The sequence below is a fragment of the Pipistrellus kuhlii genome, unplaced genomic scaffold, assembly GCF_014108245.1.
Source record: "Pipistrellus kuhlii isolate mPipKuh1 unplaced genomic scaffold, mPipKuh1.p scaffold_m20_p_12, whole genome shotgun sequence".
NCBI classification, from domain to species: Eukaryota; Metazoa; Chordata; class Mammalia; order Chiroptera; family Vespertilionidae; genus Pipistrellus; species Pipistrellus kuhlii.
Window position 1 is genome coordinate 25,855,734 of NW_023425427.1, and position 26,293 is coordinate 25,882,026.

General features: G+C 38.9%; 1 protein-coding gene across 17 annotated transcripts in view; it reads left to right on the forward strand.

Moving 5' to 3' along the window:
• Nucleotides 1-24,645, forward strand: part of PRUNE2 (prune homolog 2 with BCH domain) — a 197,586-nt gene extending 172,941 nt beyond the window's left edge. For 3 of the 17 annotated variants that reach the window (XM_036433741.2, XM_036433742.2, XM_036433757.2), the window contains 8 exons: nt 1,095-1,197; nt 2,068-2,199; nt 3,338-3,424; nt 7,492-7,590; nt 10,621-10,656; nt 11,193-11,231; nt 16,231-16,278; nt 21,444-24,645. In XM_036433741.2, the coding sequence (XP_036289634.1) occupies nt 1,095-1,197; nt 2,068-2,199; nt 3,338-3,424; nt 7,492-7,590; nt 10,621-10,656; nt 11,193-11,231; nt 16,231-16,278; nt 21,444-21,474 (575 nt within the window). In that variant the 3' untranslated portion in view covers nt 21,475-24,645. Of the gene's footprint in view, nt 1-1,094; nt 1,198-2,067; nt 2,202-3,337; nt 3,425-7,491; nt 7,595-10,620; nt 10,657-11,192; nt 11,232-16,230; nt 16,292-21,443 lie in introns of those variants that run through there. The other 14 variants (XM_036433744.2, XM_036433747.2, XM_036433743.2 and 11 more) reach the window with 13 other exon arrangements.
• Nucleotides 24,646-26,293: the final 1,648 nt, after the last annotated feature.

A 26,293-nucleotide genomic window follows, 5' to 3' on the forward strand; every position in this document is an offset into this window, starting at 1 on the left:
AATCTCTGTGATGATTCTGAAGTCCAGAACTATGTTATATGACAAAAATTGCAAGTGTTTAAAAGGGGATATAAAAACATGACCCTGCGGTGCATTGCTTCCATGTTGAAGTCCGGAAGACACGTGAGATCCCATACACAAACCCGTGGGGATCTGGTCAACCGCTGCCATGAATTTCAAAGATGAGCTCTAAGGGAACCCAGAGCTTGATTAGAGGATGGAGCAGAGCTTTCCAAAATGGGTAAAATGTCCCGAGATATCTGCATTTCCCTTAGCTTTTGGAGTTTCAGTGACCACACTTGTCTGCATCTCCTGCCTCCTTTTTTCTCACCACCCTCTGCAAATAGAACTCCACCCTCCACTCATGTTACCAAGAAGTAATTCTCCAGTTTCTTCCAACACATGTATTTTCCTAAAACTCCAGACCAACCCTTCTTGAGTTTTCCCTCTCTCTAAGAGATGAGGTTCTGATTTCTGTGCCCAGTTATTCTACACCTGAGAGTGTTTCTCTGCACCTGGAGATCGCAGGGAACCAGTCCTCTAAACCAAAGCCAAGACGGTTACTTGTCTATTCACTAGCATCTGGTCACTGAAGTCTATGAGTCTGAGATTGTAGTGCAATTTGGTGATGAAATTTTCCCTTCAAGTTAAAACTTAAAAGAGCTGAAAATGATTACTCTGGACCTCTTTTTTAGCCATGAAAGGAAAAAAAGTATTATATAAATTACATTTTTTAAATATATAAATTAGAAGCCCATAAAACAGGAAGTGTTGCTCCTATCCTTTGATAAGTTGAGTACTTATACACCCAGTCATGGCTATGTATAACATATAATCGTTCACAATAGATGGATACCCTATATATACAAATATATTAACACACTATATTTAAGACTCTAGATAACATATGTTAACCACTAAGAGACAATTATATGTGTATATACTTATAAAAGTACTGTCTATATAATACTAAATTAAAAATATACCTGTTACATCCACACACTTGCCAAGGTTTCCAGATTTATCCTTTGGGTTAAATATTATCTTGTTAAAGCTTTCAATTGGTTACAAATGTCTTTTTGTTTGTCCCCCAGGATACTATGGGGATGGCCTAAATGCCATCATTGTGTTTGCCGCTTGTTTTCTGCCAGACAGCAGTCGGGCGGATTACCACTATGTCATGGAAAATCTTTTCCTGTGAGTGATACTTCCAACAAAGTGCTTTGAGTTAATGTCTGTGGGTATGCATGGCAGATCAGCATCTTTAATAAAAGGGAATAGCAGAAACCGGTTTGGCTCAGTGGATAGAGCATCAGCCTGCGGACTGAAAGGTCCCAGTTCGATTCCGATCAAGGGCATGTACCTTGGTTGTGAACACGTCCCCAGTTGGGGGTGTGCAAGGGGCAGCTGATCGATGATTCTCTCTCATCAATGTTTCTAACTCTCTATCCCTCTCTCTTCCTCTCTGTAAAAAATCAATAAAAATAAAAAAAATTAAAAGGAAATAAATGATGTAGACTGTGCTAAGCCTTTGAGAAAAAGCCAATGAAATCTCTGTCTAGGAACATTGCTCAAGAGACTAAAACCTTTAAAGTCACTCCTGTCAGTAGAATGAATGGATTGAAAACAAACACAGCTCGGCCTGCATTTTAAAATGCTGTAACATTTCCTCTAGGTGAAGTGTTAATATTTGTTCCCCGATAACATGTTCTTAGTCAATGGATGAGGACCTGGCTTCATTTAGGTCTGCCCTTATTTAATCTGGGTTGCCGTTACTGTATGATAACACTGTTGACATTTTTGAAAGTTGGGTTTCTTACCCACAGGTATTTTTAGTCTACCTGCATTAAAAAAAAAAAAAAAGGCAACTGTATATTTAAATGAACAGTACTCACTCTCAGAAATGATGTTAGGTAACTGCATTCTTCTCCAGGTGAAGAGGTAATATGCACAGCCATTCTCAAATGTTATACACACTGTCATTTCAATGTTATCTAATTATGGTGTCGAAGATGTAAAGTATTTCATGTGGGAACTGAAAACACTCCTCTTCCTTTCTGTGATCAGATATGTAATAAGTACTTTAGAGTTGATGGTAGCTGAAGATTATATGATTGTGTACTTGAATGGTGCAACTCCAAGACGGAAGATGCCAGGGCTGGGCTGGATGAAGAAATGCTACCAGATGATTGACAGACGGTAGGTGGGCTCCATTATTTAATCCCTAGTTTTATTTTCTCAATAATTCCTATTTCTAACTCCCTCTTAGTCTACCAAAATGCAATTATTTAGGAACATTGAGTTATGCATAGTTGAGATAATAAATGATAACATATTAATCAAAGTGTCACTTGGTGCCCCAAGCAAATCCTCCCCAGATTTTGTTAAATGTTGTAGCGTCAGACCTAATGACCAAACTGTGCTTTAAACTATGCATGTTATTGCCACATCAAGGTGCAATGTGAGCTGGTAAACCAGCATCCATCATTTTCTACCGGTGCCATGTGATCTTGATGCTATTTATATACATTGAGACTATTGTGATTTTGGAAAATGTAGAGCTCTTATTTCAGTATTCACCGTTAATTCATGTTAACCACTTGCCATATGGTGCCTTTGGGTGCCCCTTCTTCAAGATACTTTCCTTTTTTTTGTATTGGTTTTAATAGAACAAAGCACATTATTGCCATGTACAGAAAACTGTCATAATAAACAAACCAGTTTATGATATCTGTGATGGGTATGGCATCCACTTAGGTGTGGCTCCTTACATAACAGCATGTGAGTGCCCTGTTACAGTAACTAAAATTCATTTAATGATTCAAACATTCGTAAAGTAGCATTACTAACGCTGAAAAATGTGCCTGAAAATCAAGAATCTTGAAATGGTAACCTGCAGGCCAAACAACCACTTGATATATGGTTCCTGTTTTCACTGTATATAAGAAGACTCCAAGAAAGCTCAGAGATCAAATAAATTAAGTTGCTTGTAAAAGTGCACTTTTCAAAACAGTAAAGATAATGCTGACAAAAATGAAAAGCAATTGTTAAGCAAAAATATGCCATGATGGGTATAGATTTACGGACTCTGTGACTACAACCACTTCAGCTTACATTTATTCTGAGAAAATAAGGCTTGAGTCACAAGTTTCAGATTACATGTCAAAAAACATTTTTTTAAATTAATTATGACTATTCTACACTTTCCCTATTGGTAATAGCAACTTGCCTAGAACTCTGTGTATATGTGTATATATTCTTATTTGGGAACATGCTTCCTGTTTTAATTCCCACTAAAAATGGGTTATGAGTAACTGTTTTTCCTTTTTCAAACTAGGTTGCGAAAAAATTTGAAATCCTTCATCATTGTTCATCCATCTTGGTTCATCAGAACACTCCTTGCAGTGACACGACCTTTTATAAGGTTTGATTATTATTATAGTAAAAGTAAAAGCATTATTAGTAGATTTTTAAAAATGTATTAATTGACCTATAAATAAGAATTCATAAACTAAGAGGGTATATAGGAAGATATTTGACTCTGCCTTTCCTGGAAAGATACATTAGACTCCATTGAGAGGTGCTAATTAAGAGTGAGCATCTATAATAATAAAAGGATAATATGCTAGTTAGACCAGACATCTTCCAGATGTCATTTCTGATGAAGGCGGAGCAGAGGGAAGCCAGCCCAGGTCCCGGGTACTTGCTGGCGGCTGGAGGGGTAAGCCCAGGTCCGGGTGTTGGAAGGAATCCGGTGCCAGAAGCCAGGGGAAGGAAGGCCTACTCTTGCATAAATTTTTGTGCATCGGGCCTCTAGTTATTTCATAATGACTGTTTCACCAATTATTATAAGCATGATCTCTATGTGGGTTGCTGTAAACATAAAAGATAAAGGGGTCGGTTTCCATGTCACTTTACAAAAAGGAATAGACAATACTTTTAAAGTGATATATGGTATTTTGTAGAGAATAGAAAATACAAAATAACATGACAATAGAAAATAAAGACAAAAACAAAGGACAGAAGTGGGAGCCATGACTTAATTGTTCTATTTTTGCTGAACAGATATCATGTGGTAAAGAGCCTGGGTAGCCTTGTTGACAGCTGTTTAAATCTCCCACAAGGATTCTCTGTTTCCTGCTGGTTCATTCAGTGAATATTTATTCATCATTTATGTTGTGTCACATGCTATATACCCTTACATTTTGGTACTACAAAGAAAAGTAAGAAAGATGTCATAAATTAGAAAGACTTGGAACAGCTAAATGAAGGGGACAGTATGCATTTTCTAGAGAACTTTAAAAATATAATAAAATAAAATCTTGTGTAACATAGGGATACAGATTAGATAAACTGACATTTTTCTACCTCAGAGTTATTAATGAATCCCTAAGCAAAATTCTGCTAACCTTACTTCTAGAGAAAAAAATTTGAGGTTAAAATCCTCTCCCCTCCCCCTTTTTAACATAAATTTTACTGTGCCTTCCAAATTCTACCTTTTTTGCTCTGTGTTCACTTATAATTATTTAACATTCCCATTTTCTACTTATGACAATTGAGTGGCATGATTCAACCTAATTTTCCTCTGACAAGGTTAGCTCTTTACTATGCCATGTCAAATTGCCTTAAAAATAACATGAAATATTTAAAGTATACAAAGAAACATTTATTTTAATAATAGCAGAAAATACTTTGACAAGGAGTAGGAATTCATGTACAGTGAATAGCTTATAAAAAGTTTAATGTGTAAAAGAGTAAGTATTAGAACTGGTATTGATTTATTGATTTTTAATAATTCAGTCTTTATATTTATAACACAAATGTTTCTTATTGATAAATCACAAAATCTTTATTACTATAAAAATATTGGAAATGCTTCAAATTCAACATTATTTATTGAAGGAAGTTTCAGTACAATAATAATTACAACAATAATAGCGAATAGTGTTGTAATGAATTACATATAATAATGGCTTACATTTATTGATGGTTATGTGCATTATTTCATTTCATCCTCATAACAGTCTTCTGAAGGAAGTGCTATTTATTATTTTCGTGATACAGGAAAAAACCCTGAGGATCAGTGAGGTCAAACAACTTTTCTAAAGCAGGAGTCAGCAAACCCACTATGTAAGGGATCAGAGAGTAAATATGATAGGTTTTGTGGGCCGTACCGCCTCAGTCACAAGAACCTATCTCCACCATTGTGGGGCAGAAGCAGCCACAGACAATATATAAACAATGAGAATGGCTGTGTTTCAATAAGACTTGAATACTGAAACTGAATACTAAAATTGAATTTTCTAAATATTTTACATCACAAAATATTCTTGTTTTTGATATTTTTTCTACAATTTATAAAACATAAAGTGCATTCAGAGCTCAAAAACTGTAAAAAGCAGTTAACAAGTTGTCTGTGGCCTGTGGGCTGCAGTTTGTCAACCCCAGGTCGAATGTAACATAGAAGTGAAACTCAGGCTTTGAACCCAATTGTCGGCCTAATTCTAAAGACCACACACTTGTACTTACACATTATATTTACAGCTCTGTCATGTAAGATCCTCTTTTAATATCCCCCTTCTGAATCAATTCACATCAGTGTAACCAACATTTACACCTGAAGAAGAGGCCACTTAAATGTATTATGGGCCTGTTTTATAGGTTGTTGGTAGTGTGTGTGTTCACCCAAGTCTTAGCAGGGCTAGAAATGACTGTATGGAGAGGAAGGTGGTTCACAAGGTATAGCCCGTGGCCCAAGGTCAAAACTGCAAGTAAAATGCTAAAGGTAGCTACTATGAGAGAGCTATATGACCAATTGCATTTTAAGAATGAATAGTCTGTTGTGCCAAGCACTGGGCTAGGTGCTGGAGACTGATGAATTAAATAGCTCAATTACTGTCCTTAAAGAGGGCAAAGCAGACAAAGCACACAATAAACAATTAAAGCACAAAGAGGCTGATGACTCAAGGGGAGGGGGAGTTCTGTGGTCACAGGTGGAGAGTAAAGGCTGATAATCCGCATTGAGAGAGGAGCTTTCCAGAAGAATGAGCCTTCAAGGTGAGTTTTAAAAAACACACACATTCTTATTGATTTCATAGAGAAAGGGATAGGGAGAGAGAGAGAAACATCAATGATGAGAGAAAATCTGATCGGCTGGCTGCTTCCTTGCGCACTCCACACTGGGTGGGGATCAAGCCTGCAACCCGAGCATGCGCCCTGACTGGGAATCAAAACATGACCTCCTGGTTCATAGGTTGACACTCAACCACTGAGCCATGCTGGCTGGGCAAGGTGAATTTTGACAAACTAATAGGATTGGCTCGCTAAAACCAGGTAGAGGAAATAGCAGGTACAGATATACCAAGAAGGAGAGGAGGTGGCATGCTTAGAGAACTGTAACACTGGAGATGGAGGTTTCCCCTTGTGTGCCTACCTCCTCCCACTCATTCCATTCACTCTGCCTTTTATCAAAACCTCAATCTAGCACAAAAACCTGGAGGAAGGAAGAGGTCCAGTGTAGCATGTCATTGGTAGTGTGCGTTCTCCCAAGACTCATCAGGAGGGCTAGAAGTGACTGTATGGGGAGGAAGTTGCTCACAAGGCACAGCCACTGATCCAGGGTCAAAACTGCAAGTAAAATGGAAAGATAGATGTATAGAGACATGACCTTGAGAAGCTTCCTGCTAGAATGCACAGTAGTTGAAACAGAAGGAAGTACATTTGGCAGGCAGCTCAGCACAATCCCAGTAGACTCGGGGAGGACCTTTTAATTTGAAACCATCTGAGAAAATTCAGTGCTCACTCAAGTTCCTGTTCAAGTGGAATAATAATGAATTTTTAAAATTAGTTTGCAATTACACCAGTAATAGAGACATGCCCCTTTATAAAACATCTAATCATTTAGATGGAAGTGATTTGTAATTGAACCCCCATCATTGGAACCGTTGTTTTTTTTTTAACTTTGGTTCATCTGGCATGAACTTTCAGACTAAAACTTTAGAGAGAAAAAAGTAAAAATACTTAAAATATAACTAAAACTAAAAAAAAAAAGAAAAGAAAAGAAAAGAAGAAGAATAAAATGACAAGATTTTTGTTTGCTAAAAATAAATAAGCAAACAAACCATAAACCAGCGCAGAGTGGCAGGAACCATGGGAGGTCATGTGATGTGTGGTCCGGAGCGTAAGTCCAGGCTCTGCCACTTACTGATGGTGAGTGCTTACCTCCCTATGCCTCGGTTACCTTATCTTTCAACAGAGAATAATGAGAGTGGCTGCTGCACTAGCCTGTACTAAGAAATAAATGAGATAATTTATATAAACCACTTAGTGTCTAGCACATGGTAACTACTCAGTAATGTATCCTTTCTTCTCAGGAGAGCGCTGGGACAAGGTATTAAATATATCATGACTTTCAAAGCGAGGCAGTGACCTTAGGCAGGATGAAGGAGCAATTAATCATGATTTTTCTTTCCTTCCTTTTTTTTTTTTTAGTTCAAAATTCAGCAGTAAAATTAAATATGTCAGCAGCTTATCAGAGCTCAGTGGGCTGATCCCAATGGATTGCGTCCAGATTCCAGAGAGCATCATCAAGTAAGTCCTGATGGTTCTGAAGATTCGGTAAGAAATATTGCATGTTTGGAAAAGGAGATTGGAAAACAACTCATTTCTTCAATAGTGGGGAAATGGCCTTATCTTATGGTTAAAACCAATATTAAATATTCTCCAGTAAAATATATAGCTTAGGACTAAAGATTACTGTTCTTTTAGATCCCTTTTCACATAATATTCTTTCGGAAGTATTGACTAGTGCTTGTTTTCACTCTGAATTTTGCTCTTATTTTTGGAGAAAGCATACATTTAACACAATCAGCACGTCTGTTACTTGTGTCTCCCCCTCCACACAGACACAATTGGGTATGAGCAAAGCTCGGATTTCTTTATTACCTTATATAAAGTTATTTGTCCTCATGATCCTAGGGAAAGAAGGGGGAAGGAAAAGTAACCTTTCTCTGTTTTCTTCTGAATCCTTTTCCTTCATGGTTCCCTTCAGGTGAAAAATAAGGCTGAGTGGTGAGTGGTAGTCAGGGTCCGTTTCTGACTCAGCTCAGGGTAATTAAGGCACCAGCACTGGTGCTGAAGGCCACGGGGTGGTGCTACAAAAATAGGAGTATAAGTCAACTAGTCAACCACTTGGAGTTGGGACTCAAAAACACAGACACAGGAGAGTGAACACTCCTCTTGTCTCATGGTTGCAAAGAACCATTGCTTTCTGTGAATTGTGTTTTTTTTCACTGTGTCTAATTCCCTGTTTTTTACTTGAATCGAATTGAGAGGAAAGTAGCCATCAGCTCAAAGAAAACAGACAAGGATACCCCATCTTTCTTAAGAAGATGGATAAGAAAATGGACTTTCCAATCTGGGCACCCCCATAAAAAAAAGTAGTCCTCATTTAAAAAAATAAAAAGGCATAGAAACTGAAAGGGAAGGATTCTTCCTTAGTGGTACCTGTGCCGTGCGGCGCACGGAAGTGTTTCTGTATCAGTTACAGATATGGGAAGACAGGTCAATAGGGAAGTTGTTCGTGCAGAGTATAAGTAGGAACAAGGAAAGATGGAACTAGAATAGGTTTGGCTGGCATCCAAGTTCCTGAGCCCTTTGCTAGTACTTTTCTTCTCCTCCTTTAATGTATCCATTCAAAGGCAAAGTTCAGGAGCAGATGCATTTGATATCCCTACATCCCAGCATCAGGCAAGAACCCAGGGTACTGACTGGGCTTAGAGTAGCCATTAGCTCAGCTGAATCAAGCAGAGTGTTCATAAGTCCCAGCAATGGCTCTCATCTCCTTTAGCCTCTAAGATTCCCACAACCAGCACAGTCACAGCTCCAGCCTTCTGCTTCAAAATGGTGCATCCCATCTCAAAAATCAACTCCTACTCTTTAAATTAAAAGAAAGTACTGGAGCATTCGCTTCCTATAATACTGTCTCTATTTGTAAAAAAAAAAAAAAATGACAAGGACACCCTCTTTTCACGTGGGAGTGAGCATTGTCCACACTCTAGGCAAATATGGAAATGCTTCTTTGGGGTAGCTGTTGGAAAAAGATGAGAGAATGGGCTTTAGAAGCTTAACATTAGATGTGAATCTTCCTGCCTGCCTCTAAGTGTCTCTGAGACTTCAAGCAACATGTGAAAACTCTCTGCGTCTCAACCTCAGCCTCAGGGTACTGGAGAAGTGAGGTGCAGGTCATGAGGTGGCCCTGAGGACTGAATGAAAACAAAGTACACAAAGCATTCAGAAAGCATCCTGGCACGAAGTTGGTGACCCAGAATGTTATTTATTATAACCATGTTGCTTTTAGAAACTCGCTGCCATATGAGAAACCTTAGTTGAAAAGTTAAACATGCCCTTTTCATTCATTTACACACATCCATTTCCAAAGACTCCATTAAAAGTCATTTTAGGAGTAAGGGTTCCATTTGGAAAGATTTTTTTCTAGAGAAAGAAATTTACAACCACTCATGTCCTCCTTGTGTATCCATGTTATCTCCTGTCTTCCATAACCCGTCTCCTCTGGTCTGCTTTTCTGCCATTTTTGTTACTGGCCTTCATTGCCTCATTTTCATGTTATGCCATTTTCAAATTGATACAAGCCATAGCTCCATCCTATCACTTCACAACACTCAGAGTATCTGATCTCAGCCAATCACAGCAGCGATATTCAGCTGGAATGGAGCTTGTCATCAAAGGGCTTCAATAAAAGAAGCACTTGCCTAATCTGGAATCAATCTTCTAGTCACTGATTATAGTCAATTCTTGTTATTTGCTGGGGTGATGCTCTAGAACACCAAAGAGCAAATACTTAGCTGTTGTTTCTAGAGGAAGTATAGGGTTAGGTTCCTTTGAGCCTCTGGTCACATTTTCATCAACCGATCAATATATAACCTTGTTTTATGTGTTTCTGTTTAAAGACACCTTGCTAGATATCTATTGCTGATTAATTATTATTGAACTCATGGCCAACAACACTAAAGAACAAAGTTTATCTAACACACACATATTCCCTGTAAGGTACAACCCAGCCTTCTTGTGCTTGGGATCACTACACAGAATTTTGTCACTATGTTTGGGGGCCATTTTAAATGGCAAAATACCAACAAAAAGCAAAACAAACAAACCCCAAACCATGGCACTAAATAGATGGCAAAAAGGACACGTGTTTAGGGCATGAGAGCTGAAACAAGAAGGCAGAGCTCACCTGTCCCACATCAACTGGGCATGTGCACATCAGGTGGTGCACGTTTCCTGCCACTCTAAGGACATCCACAAGTGATTGTGAAAGTGCCACAGGTCTTGAGTTGGGGTTTTCAAACAAAGGTTAGCAAATAGGTGAATTTGCAAACAAAAATCTGTAAATAATGAGGATTGGCTGTCTAATATTAGAAATCCTAAATCATTGATTATATCTAATTAAAATAAGATCACGTCCCAAAATGCAATGGGATTATTATTTGGGTAGGCTTTTTCTCTCATGTTCTGACTGTTCTTTAAAACATTGACCTGTCTTTTCGTTTTCATCCGTTGGCTCATTTTCCTCATTGCGTCCATTTTTTATCTCATAAGGTACGATGAAGAGAAATCTCATAAGAGAAGTGTGAGGTAAAAAATCTCTTGATCTACAAGTCATGCTGGACCCTCTGTGTGTGTGCACCCAGTGTCTTACTCATGGGTGACCTCAACATGCTGCCAGAGCCCTTGCATCGGTCCCTGGTGTATACCATCCTCAGTCTTTGTCTTGTGTGTAAAGCTGTTGAGGTCAACCTAATTTGCAACTGAAACCTACTACACAGATAAATCCCTGGCGTGGCCCAAGCTGCAAGCTAACTTTAACTGTACTCAACAGACTGATGTGATGTTTTCAGCTTTATTCAGCCAGCATGTTTCCGATCTCCTTGCAACTTTCATATCCACCATTATGAAGGATTTTTTGCAAAGTAAACATATGTAAACACTGAATGGGAGGAAACGACACCATATTTAATTGAAGGATTGTCTCTCAGGGCCTCCTGGGACAATTTTTGAAAGCAAATCCGCTCCACTTACGTTTGGCTCTGCTTTGCTGGGTGACTGTCTCACGCTCTGCTTGCTTTTTTTCTTTGTTTTATTTTCTACACTGATGCTTTTTGCTCATGCAGACTGGATGAAGAACTGAGGGAAGCATCAGAAGCAACTAAGTAAGACCTGGTTTTCATTCAGCAGCTGGCGTGGTGTTGGCTTGCATTTCAGGAATGAATTGGGAGAGCCTGCATGCCGGGTGTTGTGTTTTTTGCATCCTGATAATAACGCTGCACTTTAGAAGTTCCCTTTGTTTATGATAGATGAGGTTGCAGTTATTTGTACTATAGCCTATTTGCCCACAGAATCTTGGGTTATCATGAAGAATGTACTTGTTACTGTTGTTTAATTTTTAAAAAAATGCACATGCAATTTTATGCTCCACAGCAAAAGAACACATCACAGGTACACACACATACACTATAATAAAAGTGTAATATGCTAATGAGACTGGATGACCTTCTGGGGCTGTGAAGGAAACCTGAATCCCAGGTGCCAGAGGGAAGCTGGTGCTGGCAACTGGGGGAAGGAAGGCCTACTCTTGCATGAATTTCGTGCATTGGGCCTCTAGTGTATATATATAACACATATACTATAACGATCATCTGGATGTTATACTGGGTCAACAAAACCTTACTAATGGAGAGAAATGATTACAAGTGGAAATTATTTTTATGACTTTCCAATACTATTTTCCAACACCTTATTTCAGTGATTCTCAACCTTTCTAATGCTGCGACCCTTTAATACAGTTCCTCATGTTGTGGTGACCCCCAACTATATAATTTTATATAATTATTTAACATAAATAATTATTTAATATAAATAATTTAATATAAATAAAAATAAATATATATTTATATAATTTTATGGTTGGGGGTCACCACAGCATGAGGAACTGTATTAAAGGGTCATGGCATTAGAAAGGTTGAGAACCACTGCCTTATTTAGGGACTTGGAAATATTGCTTAATCAACAGCTTTTGAGCTGTTTGGCTAAACAGGGGGGGGGGGGGGAGAATCATTGCTCACTAACGTTAAAGTATAATTTTCAAAAAGGCAAAATCACAACTTTAACACAAATATAAAATGAATTCAAGCCAGTGGTTTTATTTAACTAATTACATAATGAAGGAACCAGCAAGGTGTTAAAAACAGCTCAAAGAGCATTTCTGAAGCTAGAGATCAATAGGCGATTTATAAAGGAATGTTAGGATAAGATTGTTGGTTTAGGTACAAAACTGATTAATGTTCAGCAGGGCAATAAACAACCTTAGGGTTATCTTTTATGTTGGACAAACATTATTTGCGTCTCTGCTCAACAAAATCCTAAAAGTTAACCTCTGGTCCTAAGAGTTGTAAAACAGTCCTTCAGTCCACTCAGCTGCTTTGAAAGAATATCCAGTAATTTCCTTATTTATTTCAAAATTACAAATAATTTTTCTGACACTATATGTTAAATGGAGACAAGTACTATTTGTCATGTTTGCTGTGTTTCTCTATTTCAAATGTTGCTTACACTGTTAATTTTCATGACCAGTTCCCATTTTAATAGACATTGCAAATGCAGAAAATCTGGACAATGTGCAAACAGCTACAAATTCTGTATAAATAAAATCTTAATTAGTGGCGTTTTTCTGCAGAGATGTAAATGCTAATTCCTCATGAAAACAATCCATTTAGATTTTTTTCCTATGGCCCATTTTTATTGCGTGTAATCTGTAGAATTATTGCCCTCTAGTGTGAATCTTTTGGGTTAAAAATTCAAGGAAAGTTTTTTGCTTTAGGAAGTTTAGCATTAGGGTTGTTTACTGGTACAACATTTCCATCCTCTAGTTTTCTTTTAACATAACTAACATCCAGTTAGACTAACAATATTCAAAATTATGTAAATTTTTACTCTAACAAATTCTTCTTAGGCTCTAACTCAACTGTTAAAAACAAGAAGTCCTGGAAGGAAGATATTAGGAATCAAGGAACCAAATGTCAGTGTAATGTAAAGCATTCATTGATACTCAAATTGCATTATGACATGAGATTCCCCAGAGAGAGAAACAGTAATGAGTTTCTCTTTAAGGTTCTTTTTTAAAAAAAACAAAACAAAACAAAACAAAACATGTTTTTATTGATTTCAGAGAGGAAGAGATAGGGAGAGAGAGAGAGAGACAGAAACATCAGTGTTGAGATAGAATCATTGATCACCCTGCCTCCTACATGCCCTCCACTGGGGATTGAGCCCACAACCTGGGCATGTGCCCTGACCAGGAATTGAACTGTGACCTCTTGGTTCACACATAGGTCAACAGTCAACACTGAGCCACACCGGTCAGGCTAAGATTCTCTTTTTTTAAGATTAACATATTTATGAAATTAGAAAGTTGTTTCCAAGACAAAAAATGGGTGGAACTGACACCAATAACTTTCCAGCCAAACCCATTAGAAAGTCAGATTGGCACGTTTTTTCACTAGTACCATGTAATCTTGCCTCTTTCAGTAGACTTTTTTCCCCATCCATATTTTTCCTCTTCCTGCATAGCTACCATTGAGAAACAGTCATCATATTTGGTTTAATTGTGCAGCTTTCTTTCTTTTTTTTTCTTTTCTTTTTTTTTCTCAACCCCTTTCTTTTGTTCTCTTTTCTGTCCCCACATCTCCGCCTCCCCAGTTTTCTAAATGGTCTCAGGTCGTGCTGATATGTCTTAATCTTCCTAAAAGAAGCACCAAGCTCATCCCCAATACATAGTAGATGCTCAGTAAATTTTTGCTGCATAAATGATGAATATGCATAAGATTAAGATGGATCCTGTGAAGCAGTGGTTCTCAGACTTTACTGTGCCTCAGAATAACCCGGAGCACTTGCTGAAACACCGCCTCCTGTGCCTCTCAGCAAAGCTTCTGATTTAGCACGCTAGAGAGCCCGTATTTCTAGCAGTTCCCATTGATGCTGGTCTCAGGACCTTGCTTTGAGAATCACCACTTTAAAGTAATTGGCCACATAAAAATAATTAGATTTGTCTTAGCAGGGGAGATCTATGCTCTAACTTTGGAATCAGTAGCTAAGCCGCCTGTCTGAATTCTCCTCCGACTGACTCTCCTTTCAATGGTGACATGACACGTTATGAGAAATGGAAATATATTTGCACATTTGAAAATGTTCAAGGAGAAAGAATTTTACTCTGCTGATCCCACTGATGATTGACATGCCTCTGCATCCTACCATTCTGGCAAAACAATTACATCTTCTCAACAGCCTTTCCGTCTGTAAGGTGTCCCCCAGATCCTTGGACAGACTGTGCATGGTGATTTGGTTCAGAAAACACAGACACTGCAGATCTGCGGTGAGTCTAGAAGCCAGAGAATCCCAGGTTCTTTCTAATAACAGACAAATGCACCCTGACGTTCTACATGACCGTCTTTATCAGAAAGCTGCAGGCTGGCTCTAACCAAAGGCAAACATGTGCCCTGCCAGGGAACAAAACCTACTGTCTCTTGTTTTGCTTTACTCCCACCTGTGTTTTCAAACATTCATCCTCTCTCCACATACACACACCGCCACCAGCACCTCTCCCTGCCGTTCAGAAGGTTATTTCTTCAGCCTGCCTTATTTTTTTTTTTTTTAACTTTACATCTGTGCAGAAAAGAAAATGCTTTTGAAAGTTACATTGTAGCTGAAACCGGTTTGGCTCAGTGGATAAGAGCATCAGCCTGCGGACTGAAGGGTCCCTGGTTTGATTCTAGTCAAGGGCATGTACCTTGGTTGCCGGCACATCCCCAGTAGGAGGCGTGCAAGAGGTAGCTGATGGATGACTCTCATTGATGTTTCTGACTCTCCCTTCCTCTCTGTAAAAAATAAATAAAATATATATTTTTTTAAAAAAGAAAATAAAGTTACATTGTATATAGGGAGCCATTCTTAGGTTGAAATGGTGCAAAATCCACCTGCTGTCTTTAGAGTGACAATTTCCACTGGATGGCAAATTGCTGTTTTCTTTGGAAGAAGTATGCGAAGTTAAAAACCAGAAAAGCTAGCGATGGAAGATTTCCCTTGCTTGATTCCAGTCCAGCTTTGCTAGGTTTTTCTAGCACACTGTCAACACTTGCCTGATTGTCCTTGTTCATGAGAGTTGCTAAATATACTCCATGAAAATACCAGACATCAGAGAGAAGGGTGGGGAGAGGGTGAGGGAAATCCCTCTTCCCTTCCCCAGGAGAGATAGCCTTTGGACTTTCACATTGATCACCATGCCTCTTACTTGCAAATAGATATATAAATTTAGGAAATTATTCACATTATAAAAGGAATTCTCACATGTAATTCTCACATAGAATCCCTGTAACGAGTGTTTGTTTGCCAACAATAAAAAAGTCAATAGAGGAGGAAAAGTAAAAATTCGCATCGGAAATGAATAGAAAGCAAATCTAAAATTTGCTTAACAGAGAAATCACACCAATATGAAATATCAAAAGCAGCCAATATTACACCAAGAAAAGCATAAACACATTCACACGCCATAGCATGACTTTTATTTCATGATTCCATAGGGTTACATTCTTTCTGGACATATTCCGTTCTGGTTATTGTTGGGATTCACTTGTCTTATCTGAACACAGCTCAGCTGTATGGTAGCAAGAGTCTGAAACAAGGACAAGAAAAGCTGACACTAGCATTTTTCCTTTCAATGTCTTGGAAAATCCTCATTCTTGTGAAAATAGAAAGTTAAGTGTTATATGTAAATGAAAGTAAGCTGCTTGAGAGGGATTGTTCTTTGTTTATAAAACATTATGTTATTTGGACTATAAATAAAAATTTGCAATATATTCCCAGAATAAGCTAGATTGAAAAAAATCAGGAGAGAAAATGACAAGGACAGAAGAGCCCACTTGAAGGTGTTTGGAGTTTTCAGTCTTCTTTATATGTTTCTCAATGATGGGCAATCACTATATTTCATAACTGACAGTAAAAGAATCACTGCTTAATTGCATCATTGCAGGTGTAGTTATGTTCAATATTAGCAATGGGACAACATTAAGCAGTTTAAAATGTCCAAGTCTATTGTGCTTGCAAAGTGTAACAGTGGAGAAAATGTTTACTGCTTTCTGTTTTTTTCCTTGCTCTCAGAACTAGCTGCCTTTACAATGATCCAGAACTGTCTTCTATGGAGAAGGAGTAAGAATTCACCGTCAGTAACAGCTCTGTGGTTACTCGCAGTAGTGTATGGCTGGGCTCTGAAAGATACAGATATTTTGAGGACTGGGTAAACCTCGTTCAGATGTTCAGCGTTCATGTTCTCCACTCCTGAAATTAGAAACTAAAAATGGACTATGCCCTCTTAACCCGTCTCATTGGTCACCATTATATTCCTTTTAGACAGCCAACGTTTAGATGTAACATCCTATTTTTCCAATGCACACATTAGGAGAAAATGAATTTAGAGCTAAATGTAAGAGCATTTGGGTGAGAGGAGCGCAAGTCTGCTTTCTGAATTAACATCACCCACTTTAATTAGTGAAAGTTGGGATTTCCATTTAAACTTAATATTTTGGTACATGGGAGAGAACTGTTTTTGTTGGTTTGTTTGGACATTTCCAAGAGGCAATTGAGTCTGGATGGGGCTGGAGGAATGATCTAGTCCAGTGGTTGGCAAATCATTAGTCAACAGAGCCAAGTATCAACAGTACAACGATTGAAATTTCTTTTGAGACCCAAATTTTTTAAACTTAAACTTCTTCTAACGCCACTTCTTCAAAATAGACTCGCCCAGGCCGTGGTATTTTGTGGAAGAGCCACACTCAAGGGGCCAAAGAGCCGCATGTGGCTTGCTAGCCGCAGTTTGACGACCACTGAATTCTAGTCCCATCTAGTCCCATCCTGTGAGAGATAGAAATCAAACCTGTAGTGTGTTTTTACCACATGTCAGGCTCTGCAAAAAGCTTCACACACACTAGCTGATGTTTATCCTCAGAATAAGCCTTTGAGGTGCATTTTATATGTGAGAAAGAGCAGCCTAGGGAGCTTGTCTGACCAGCCCGATGTCTTCCAGTCGTAAAGTAGCCCAGAGCTGGGACTGGAATCTGCAGTGCAGTCCCAGTGACGGTGGTTTTGAAATCTCAGGGAAGTGGTCTTCATGCTGGAATGGGTGTGCAAACTCTGACCTAACCAAAGACTAGCGAGGACAAATTTAGGCGCCTAAGAAAATAGTTCATTATTGGCCTGTTTCAGGGAACGAACTGAGGTCACCACCATGCTCTCAGAGGGAACCTGGCCACCCAGGGAGGGGCTGCTAACCTGGTTTTGAGTTGTGGAGAATTTAACATTGCCCTTCCCCCAATCCAGAAGGAGGGGCAAACAGCAGATTTAAATGTGTTAGCTATCATCATGTTTTGTTTTCTTTGGTCCTCCTTTCCTTCGAGGTCACAAGGGAAGTTATAGGATCACGGGAGCAATATTTTCTGCAGTTGCCATGGTGACCTTACAGTTTAAGGAAGTTTATGCACACAAAAATCCACAGGAAAGGTCCCGGCTGAAAAGCACCCAAGAATAAAAGCTGTCAAGGGACTTTTGAAATCACGCAACTATTTTTCTTTTTAAAGTTTACACTTATCCCACACCTTTGAGATGAAGACAACTGCTTCAAGCTAATTGCCACACAGAAATTCTGCAAAGCAAATATATTTGTCCCTTGGCCCACCAGGTTATTTTTCCCAAATCTGGCCTTTTTCTGCAAAACACCCCCCCCCCAGAGCAGAGTCCTGCACCCAGAGTTAATGAGCTGTGTGGACAGGCTGTCACTCCCTGGCCTATGGCTGCTACATCTGCGGGCATACCCACTCCTTTGTCTGCCTGGTCTGTTTTGTTCCTCATTTGTTTATAGTCCCTTTTGGTTTGGGGAGAGAGCTTCTTGTTTGGGTTTCTTCCAGGGCTGGACATGGGAAAGGAAGGGATGCTGCAAATGACTGATGTTACTTCCTGCTTCTCAGAACAGTTCTCCATGCTTCCCTGTTCTTCAGCCCTTTCTTGCCAAGCCCTTAGGAGGCACGTGGTCCTGGTGCAGACTGGGATCTGGGATGAGGGGCAAGAGTGGCTAAGACTTCTCCGTACTGACTTCCAGCCCTGGATTTCTGCCTTTCGTCAATATTAGAATAAGGGGCTTCATTTTCCGTTGGTACCTGAGTGGAAGCATTTTACACCTTCTAGCACTGAATGGGTACACTGCAAAATGGGCAAAGGCTCTTCCAAGGAACTCAGGCTGTAAATAAGATGAGGTGTGTCCTGATTCTATAGTGGCGACTCATTTCCCTCAGAGCGAGAAGGGAGGCGATGCCTGACTTCCTCCTCTTCCTATCTAAACACAGACTTTTTTTTTTTTTTAATATATTATTGAACACTGTTATTAGACATGTTGTAAGAAGCCTCATTTAAGGGTATGTATGGGGGGGGCAATGGTAAGATATGTACACAGATAATAATTTAATTTTTAAAAAGTTTTAAAAAATAAAAAAAAGAAGCCTCATTTAACACATTAGAAATAAAATGGCCTATAGGAAAATTGTCAGAAGGTTGCTAGTCTCACTGGAAAGTTATAGAAAACTAAGCCCATTTGCCAAATGTGAGGACTATTCCTTTCATATTTCAATTCTAATTAAATGTATGTGGGGGTTTTTGTTGTTATTTTTTTGTTTGGTTTTGTTTGGTTTTGTAAAAAGCATACCATTTCTCAAAGTAGCCCTAGGTGCTTGCCTCCCTCATTTTTAGGTTTGGATTTTATTTATTCAGATGTGTCCTAAAACTTGCAACATGCCTTTTTATATTTTTATATTTAAAATATTGTATATGATCCAGGGGATGTGCTTCTATTCGAGGAGACTGAAATTAGTAGCATTATTGGTAGCTAGATTAGCTCTACAAGAGAACTGTTGTCTCAAAAAACCTTAGGTGTGGTTTCCTGTATTTACTTAAAAATCGTTCACTTTTGACTGCCTCATAAACTGGGGAAATGGTTTTGTTGTTGTTGCTGTTGTTGCTGTTTATTTACCCAAAGCTGAAGGGATAAATTAAACCCTAGAAGGTTTACAAAAAAAGTCAGTATGAAAAATGAGGTGTTTAAAAATTTGAATCATAGCATAACTGGGTTGTTTTTTATTGTTTGATTTTTAAGATTTTATCAGGGGTCTAGACTCTAGAGGGTAAAACAAAGTGACTATGCACTTTAAACTTTGCAAGATAACTTCAAACATTCTGACCCACATTCCCAATTTTTACACAGTCTGCCCCAAATATTGGTTTAATATTCTCTTTGTCTTTGGGAGAAACTGAATTATCGCCATGTAAGGAAGAATAAAATCTGAATCATCAAATCAAACTTACTGCAGACTTCTGGTAATAACTGCAGCTGGGAAGTAGAATTTAAAATAAAAAATAGGATCAAGAAGGACCTGCTTTGTAAAAAGCATACTAAAAAAAAGATCTAGGGGTCATAGTGGATAACAGAACTCCATGGTAAAACTCTGCAGGTAAGAAAACAAGTCAGATCCTCAAGGGTATAAGAGAGATGAATATCCATGGTGATCTGACCTATCCTGGCAGTTAACATGTCTGGGTCTGAAAACTCCCCAAGGAGACAAGATTATTATTGATATAAGTAGAGTAATTAAGCAAACATGATTTTCCCATTTCAAAGACACCAAGCTATGGCAACTACTACTTCTACTACTACTACTACTAATCTATACTAGTACTACTAATAGACATTTACTATGTGTTCACTGGGCACAGTTGAAAACACTTTAGACTTAGGCAAGCTGTGAGAAATGATTCTTCTCTTTCACAGATTCAGAAATGAAACTTAGAGAAGGTAGGTAGCTTGGCCAAGGCCCTAGAACTAATAAGGGGTGGAATTGCTGAGGATGTTTCAAAGGAAAGATACTTCACTACCTTAAACTGGATGAGCAAGCAGTGTGGATCACGGATGGCTTTATTTGCAAAGCTGCCACAATGCGCACTGCTCAGAGGCTGCAACTTCCACAAGCAGAGTAACCCTGGCACTTCAGCCTCAGGAGGGCGGGTCTGAGTGAAATCTGCAGATATTTCCCATGGCCCTTTTCAGGGAATTAATTTTTTTCTTTTTTCGTGGCTGAAATTTCTCCTCTGTGTGTTTACTGAGTGTAGCTCTCTTCCCTGTAGGTACCAGAAAGTCATAATAGGTTTGTTACAGAATTTACCAGGCGATTGAAAAATACACAAAGAGTACTCAAATACAGGAAAAACCCATTTATTTCCAGTTGTACTAGTAGTACTGTGACTCAGGGGAGCCTGTTTCCAAATCCTGAGCAAACCAATATGGAGGAAGCTTTCCCTTTATACCCTTTGGTTTCTTTGTGCCCAAATCAAGATCAGACTTCCGGACCTTTCTCGGGCTTTGAAAAAAGTCCCAAATGTTGGAATGGGGCCGTGAGACCACACCTGAAGGCCTGGCCTGGTGCTAGCACTGATAACCCCGGAGGGTGGTATATGGTTCATGGTTTGTAATCTCTGTAAAATGGGAGTATTTAGGTAAACAGGTCTTGCAAGACCATATAATTAAGGAAGGGACAGTGACTATACGTGGCTAACAGGAATGTGCATTAGGGATACTGATTAACTAGGTACAGAGTCAGGCTGCTGGTCGCCCCCCCCCAAAAAAAATGTCTTATTCTCCTCATCATGGTCACTCAGAGGCCAAAGGAGAGACACAGTCGCCCGAGGACATTTGAGACTTATTCTCTAGATATTTGGGAGCCCACTAGACATTCTTAAAAACAAGCTTCTCTTAGGTTATAAGAATCCATCTAATTTAAGTAGGCTAACCCTTTTCAGGCAAATCCTTTGACACTAGAAAATGTGGGGGTTGGGTGTTGGTTTGTTTTTTATTTGCCATTGCTGTTTCATTGTCTGTACTTTCTGACTATCATTTATCACATGGTACTTATTTCAGGCAGATCATGTATTTGCCCTACAAGGAACAGTCATTTACTAAAAATCGGTAGATCCCTTATGTCCAAAGTGCAGTAACATTCTTCATAGTAACCAATTTAAGGAACAAGGCTGAACACGAGTCTTTTTCCTCCTTTGATCGCTTCAAAAGGTGTAAAATGCTTCCAGGCACAGTTTTGTAAAAATAAACAGGTTCCATCCTTTGTTTTACCTAATTTTTCAGTGTGAAAGACCTGCATGGTGTGTTTTCAGTAAGTCCTCTGATAAAAAAAAAGAAACAAACATATGCCACCCTAAATCATTGCTGAATGTTTCTCACTCCGTTTCTCATTTTTTTCTTCCTTTTTTTTTTTTTTTTCAAGCCTTGACCTGAAGTTAAAAGAGAAGCCCTAGTTGGCCGTGGCAGGATGAAGAGGATGCTTTTCTGCTTCGTGGTTCTGTTGAGACATATCTACCTGGAAGAGACAGGGCTGATGGTACTTTTCCCCCCTTTGCACTACCTGGTGCCGTTCTAAATTTCTAAGGGGGAAAACAGTAAGGGAATTTGTTTACTCTTAACATGTTTTATGAAATTGTGTGTATTTTCCTATTTTGCCAATTATGTGCCTCAAAGATTTTAGTTGAACCTTAGCAAGAAAGTAGGACCTTCCATTTTCATATTTTGTTAACCTGTGGTGCCGTGGTATTTCATCTCTTAGACTGGTATTGACCAATAAGATAACTTCAATGCACTGTTAATTGTAAGTGGATTTGCTTCCATAGATTAGCTCCGTGGTGATCATTTTAGGTTTAAAATACACTGGGCTCAACTCTCCCTGGAAATGCTGTCCCCAAGTAACTCCACTTTTAAAGTCCTAAACTTGTTTAACATAGCCAGAAACCAGAAATGAGTGAAACCACCCTCGCTTGGTCCTAGGTTCTTGTCCACATGAATGAATTCTCTCTAACTTCTCAATGGGAAGCCAGGCTTTCTAGTTCACATCAATTTTATTTTAGTGATCAAATTGGGCATCATGTTTCTTGCAAATTTGTTTTTTTAAAAAGCATTTCTCTGGTAAGTGTTGAAGACTTCTGCATGGAGAAGCTCAAGGATCATTGTCCACATTTTTGGTGGCTGTCTGTGGTCCAGGTCATAAACTTAATTCAAGATGCTCCACTTTAAGTGCCAAGGACTCGAGGGTAAGCTGGCCCACTTAAAAAGTCATTATTTGGTGTCATTCAGTGTCAGGCTGAATTTCTCTCATACCTTATAAAAAGTAATCTGCTTTGAAACACTCTAATCTGATCATAGGCTTAAAAATTAAATATGAGTATATACTATCATTTGCAAAATATCCCTTTATAATTTTCATATGTCCTTTAAAATACCAGTGTGATTTTGAATCTATGGACCTCTAAGCAGAAGATGACAAACTACAGCGCAGTGTAGCCACCACCTGTTTTCACCTGGCCTTCTGGTTAAGACTGCTTTTCATACTTCATGGTTGAAAACATTTTCTTACTATTTTTATGACACTTGAAAATTATTCAACTTTCAGTGTTCATGAATAATGTTTTACTGAAACACGACCACACAGATCTATTTATGAACTCTCTGCAGCTACTTTCATACTGTAACAGCAGAGCTGAGTAGTGGCAATGGACCCTGGAGCCTACAAAACCCCAAACACTTAAAATCTTGACAGAAAAGTTCACTGAGCCCTGCTCCAGCACATACATCCTTGGCCCTGCTCCCCCATTTGTATGTAGATATTTATTTCTCTAACAGAATGCACAAGGAAGACTTCAAATGAACTTATTCTTAAAAAAATAAAGTTTGGCAGAAAAATTCATGGCCAGCTGAAAAAAAGTTGTGTTTACATGCCCCTCAGCGAAGCCTGCTGAGGTTTTGGCTGTTTGCAGGTGTTGCTGAGGTCCTGATCTCACCCTGCGAACTATTCTTAGTCTCCAGCACCACCTATTACTAATTAGCTAGCAAAAATAAACATGAAGTGGAGAACGGGGTTCCACCATAATCTTAAGGTGGTCGCTACATCCAGGAGAGCTGTCCGTGACACTCTGAGCCCTGAATATTATGAGCTTTGAAATGCTGTGAAGTGGACTTTGCACAGGTGACTGAATTTCACTGATCTCATTTGCTTCGTGTTGGTCTCCCAGCTATGGTCTCCATACTTATGTGTTCCCCTCTTGGTTTCTCTCAGCTGAAGATCTTATTGAACTGTGTTCGTTGGGGTCTTCTCCCTCATCACATCGACTTGTCTTATAGAAAAAAAAACCTAGAGCATGCCTTCTCTCACAGCCCAGCGCCACCTTTGGGAGCCCAAAGAATGCCTCTCCCAGAACTTAGTGTTGACATAAGTACAGTGATCCAATATTCCGGTCGGTCCGCCCACTTATCATAGTTGCCCTGGCATAATTATTAATGATGCTTCCTTTTCCTTAGTTATGTCCCATTTTGGGAGATGAATTACATGGTCCCCCTAGCCACAAGAAGTAATGACGACTCCAGTGTTCAGCTTAATGGTGAAGCCTGCGGACATAGAGCTGTTGTTGATAGAGGAGGGCTTTTGTTATATTCAGCCAGACATGGCAACAATCTCACCATTCACATTTTCTTTGAACTGGTCCAGCCTTCTCATGGAAGACTACTCAGATGGCATTCTGTTTGAAGTTTAACCTTCCTACACGGAAATTACAAGCATCTTTTCCAATCAGTGATTTTACTTGGGCTGTTCTATGGGCTGTATAATCATTCTGGTAGTTAAGCATTTGCTACTTTATTGTCTTAGAGAGACAAATTAATTTCACTGCATGTGCTAGAGAAAAGCCACCATGTGAATTCAATCCAAATAAATAGAACCCTAGAAGAATCCTGAAGGATTAATCCCTAAAGCAGATAGGTATGCAGATGTAAACATTCACATCATTAGCTATCTAGATCTTGCATTCTGAGTATTCTTGCTTTGGTCCTGACTTCTGGGAACTGTATTTGCACTATTCTGCAGATTTGTAGTTAAGGGAACCAAGAGGCAAAAATATTTACTTCCCAAAGTGGCAACTGCTCTTTGCTTAGCTCCTTGATTAAGAGAAAGAACAGAAGTTCTCCCCAGAAGATACTGTCAAGGGGTGAGGGCAATAGCTGGGTGTAGAAGAAAACTCTGAAGTCTCTATTGAAGCCATACAGTGATTTGTGGGGTTATCTTTTAAGACATACTCCAAGATGCGTGAGGAAGTCACTACCCCAAGCCTTTGTGTTATTAAGATCCATTTTAAGTGTTCATTTATGGTACTGTGTTTGCAGCGCTTATCTAAATCACAATGCCTCAGTAGTTTGCTCCCTTAAACACATTTATGTGTGCACAAATTAATATTTTATATATTTAAAAGGTTTTCTACCATATATTGGATTGCTCAGAGTAAAGTATCTATTAGACTTTGTTTAGATAAATAATTAAATAAATTATCCTTAAATAGTATGGATTAATAATATAAAGATATGTAACAATACTATATGTAGAAACAGAGAGACTCTGTAAAACTGAGAAATAAAAGGTGATTCCACAAGTTGTGGCTTTCTTTCTTTGAGAAGGTGAGTCTTCTTCTAGCTTCACTGTGGGTCAGCCTTCTCCGGATGTCACTCCAGCTTGGCACTTGGTATTGAGGAGAGCATAAATTTTGGCTTTGTTGTTACCTAAATTTTATTCTTTTCACTTTTGCCTTCTATACCTCAGTGATAGAAGCTTCCAAAATGTGTGTTTATCCTCTGGGTGAGCCATGTCTCACGTTGTAAATGTCTCTTTGTTACATGGTTACTTGATTTTGTCAGTTGTTGTTGTTTTTTTGTTTTTGTTTTTTTTTTCTGGTCCCTTGCCTTTTCATGTCATATATTTATTTTAAATTAAAATGCATTAAGTAGCTTTCTTTTTTTTTAAATTTTATTTTACAACCTTAAGGCAAAACCAGAGCTGGAAATTACCACTCTGGTGTGTTTTTTAAATGAATAAATCAATCTGTACAGCTGTTTTGCAGAAAATTAGAGTAACCAAATCAGAAGTGTCCCTACGGCTCTGGCCAGTTTTGCTCAGTCTCCATCGGCTTGCAGACCAAAGGGTCCCGGGTTCACTTCTGGTCAAGGGCATGTACCTCGGTTGCAGGGTTTTTTTTGGCTCGGGCCCTGGTCTGGCTCGTGCAGGAGGCAACCAATCAATGTGTTTCTCTCACATCAATGTCTCTCTCTCTCTAATGGAGCCCAGCCAGCATGACTCAGTGGTTGAGAGTTGACCTATGAACCACAAGGTCATGGTTTGATTCCTGGTCAGGATACCTGCCTGGATTGTGGGCTAAATCCTCAGTAGGGTCATGCAGGAGGCAGCCAGTCAATGATTCTCTGTCATCATTGATGTTCGTTCTCTCTCTCTCTCTCCCTCTTTCTCTCTCTCTCTCTCTCTCTCTCTCTCTCTCTCTCTCTCTCTCTCTCTGAAATCAATAAAAATATCTTTTTTAACTTTAAAAAATAAAATAAAAATCAATGAGGATGAATATTAACAAAATAACAAAAAACAAAAGGAGTGAAAATTGTACGTTCTTGTGACCTAGGAATGAGTTCTGGTTGATATTGTCCTCTACTCAATGAAAGGAAGAAAGATAAGAGAAGTAATTACAGGATAATGAAGGGCCTGGTAGGACAAGGTAAACTGCCACATTGTTCTGCTCCCTTTATGTCACTGCGGTAGTGGGAATTGGAGACAGGCTATGTACCCAGCACTAGGGGGAAGGATGGATGAGATGTGGATAAACATGCTGGCATATTTCGCAGCTCTTAGGAGCAGCAAACTATGTGTTCATAGAGCAATACTTAAAAATCATAGGGCAAAGTGGAAAAAGTAAGAAAGAACTCAATATTTACAGCGTACTGCCATTTATGTAACTGCTCATTCTACACACACACACACACACACACACACACACACACACTACTACTACTACATACCGGTATTATTCAAACCAATGCATATTTAAGGACTTAGCATATTAGAGTGAGTGCAGGGAGTAAGGGAAAAAGTGAACATCCAAGATGAAGTTTAGAGATGAAAAAACAAAATAAACATTTTACGGGCTGAAGTTAAAAGTAACTAAAATGAAGATACCCTAAACTCTCAACTATAGATGCCAGAACTTTCAGTCATCTATTATTGAAGAAAAAAAAGAGAGG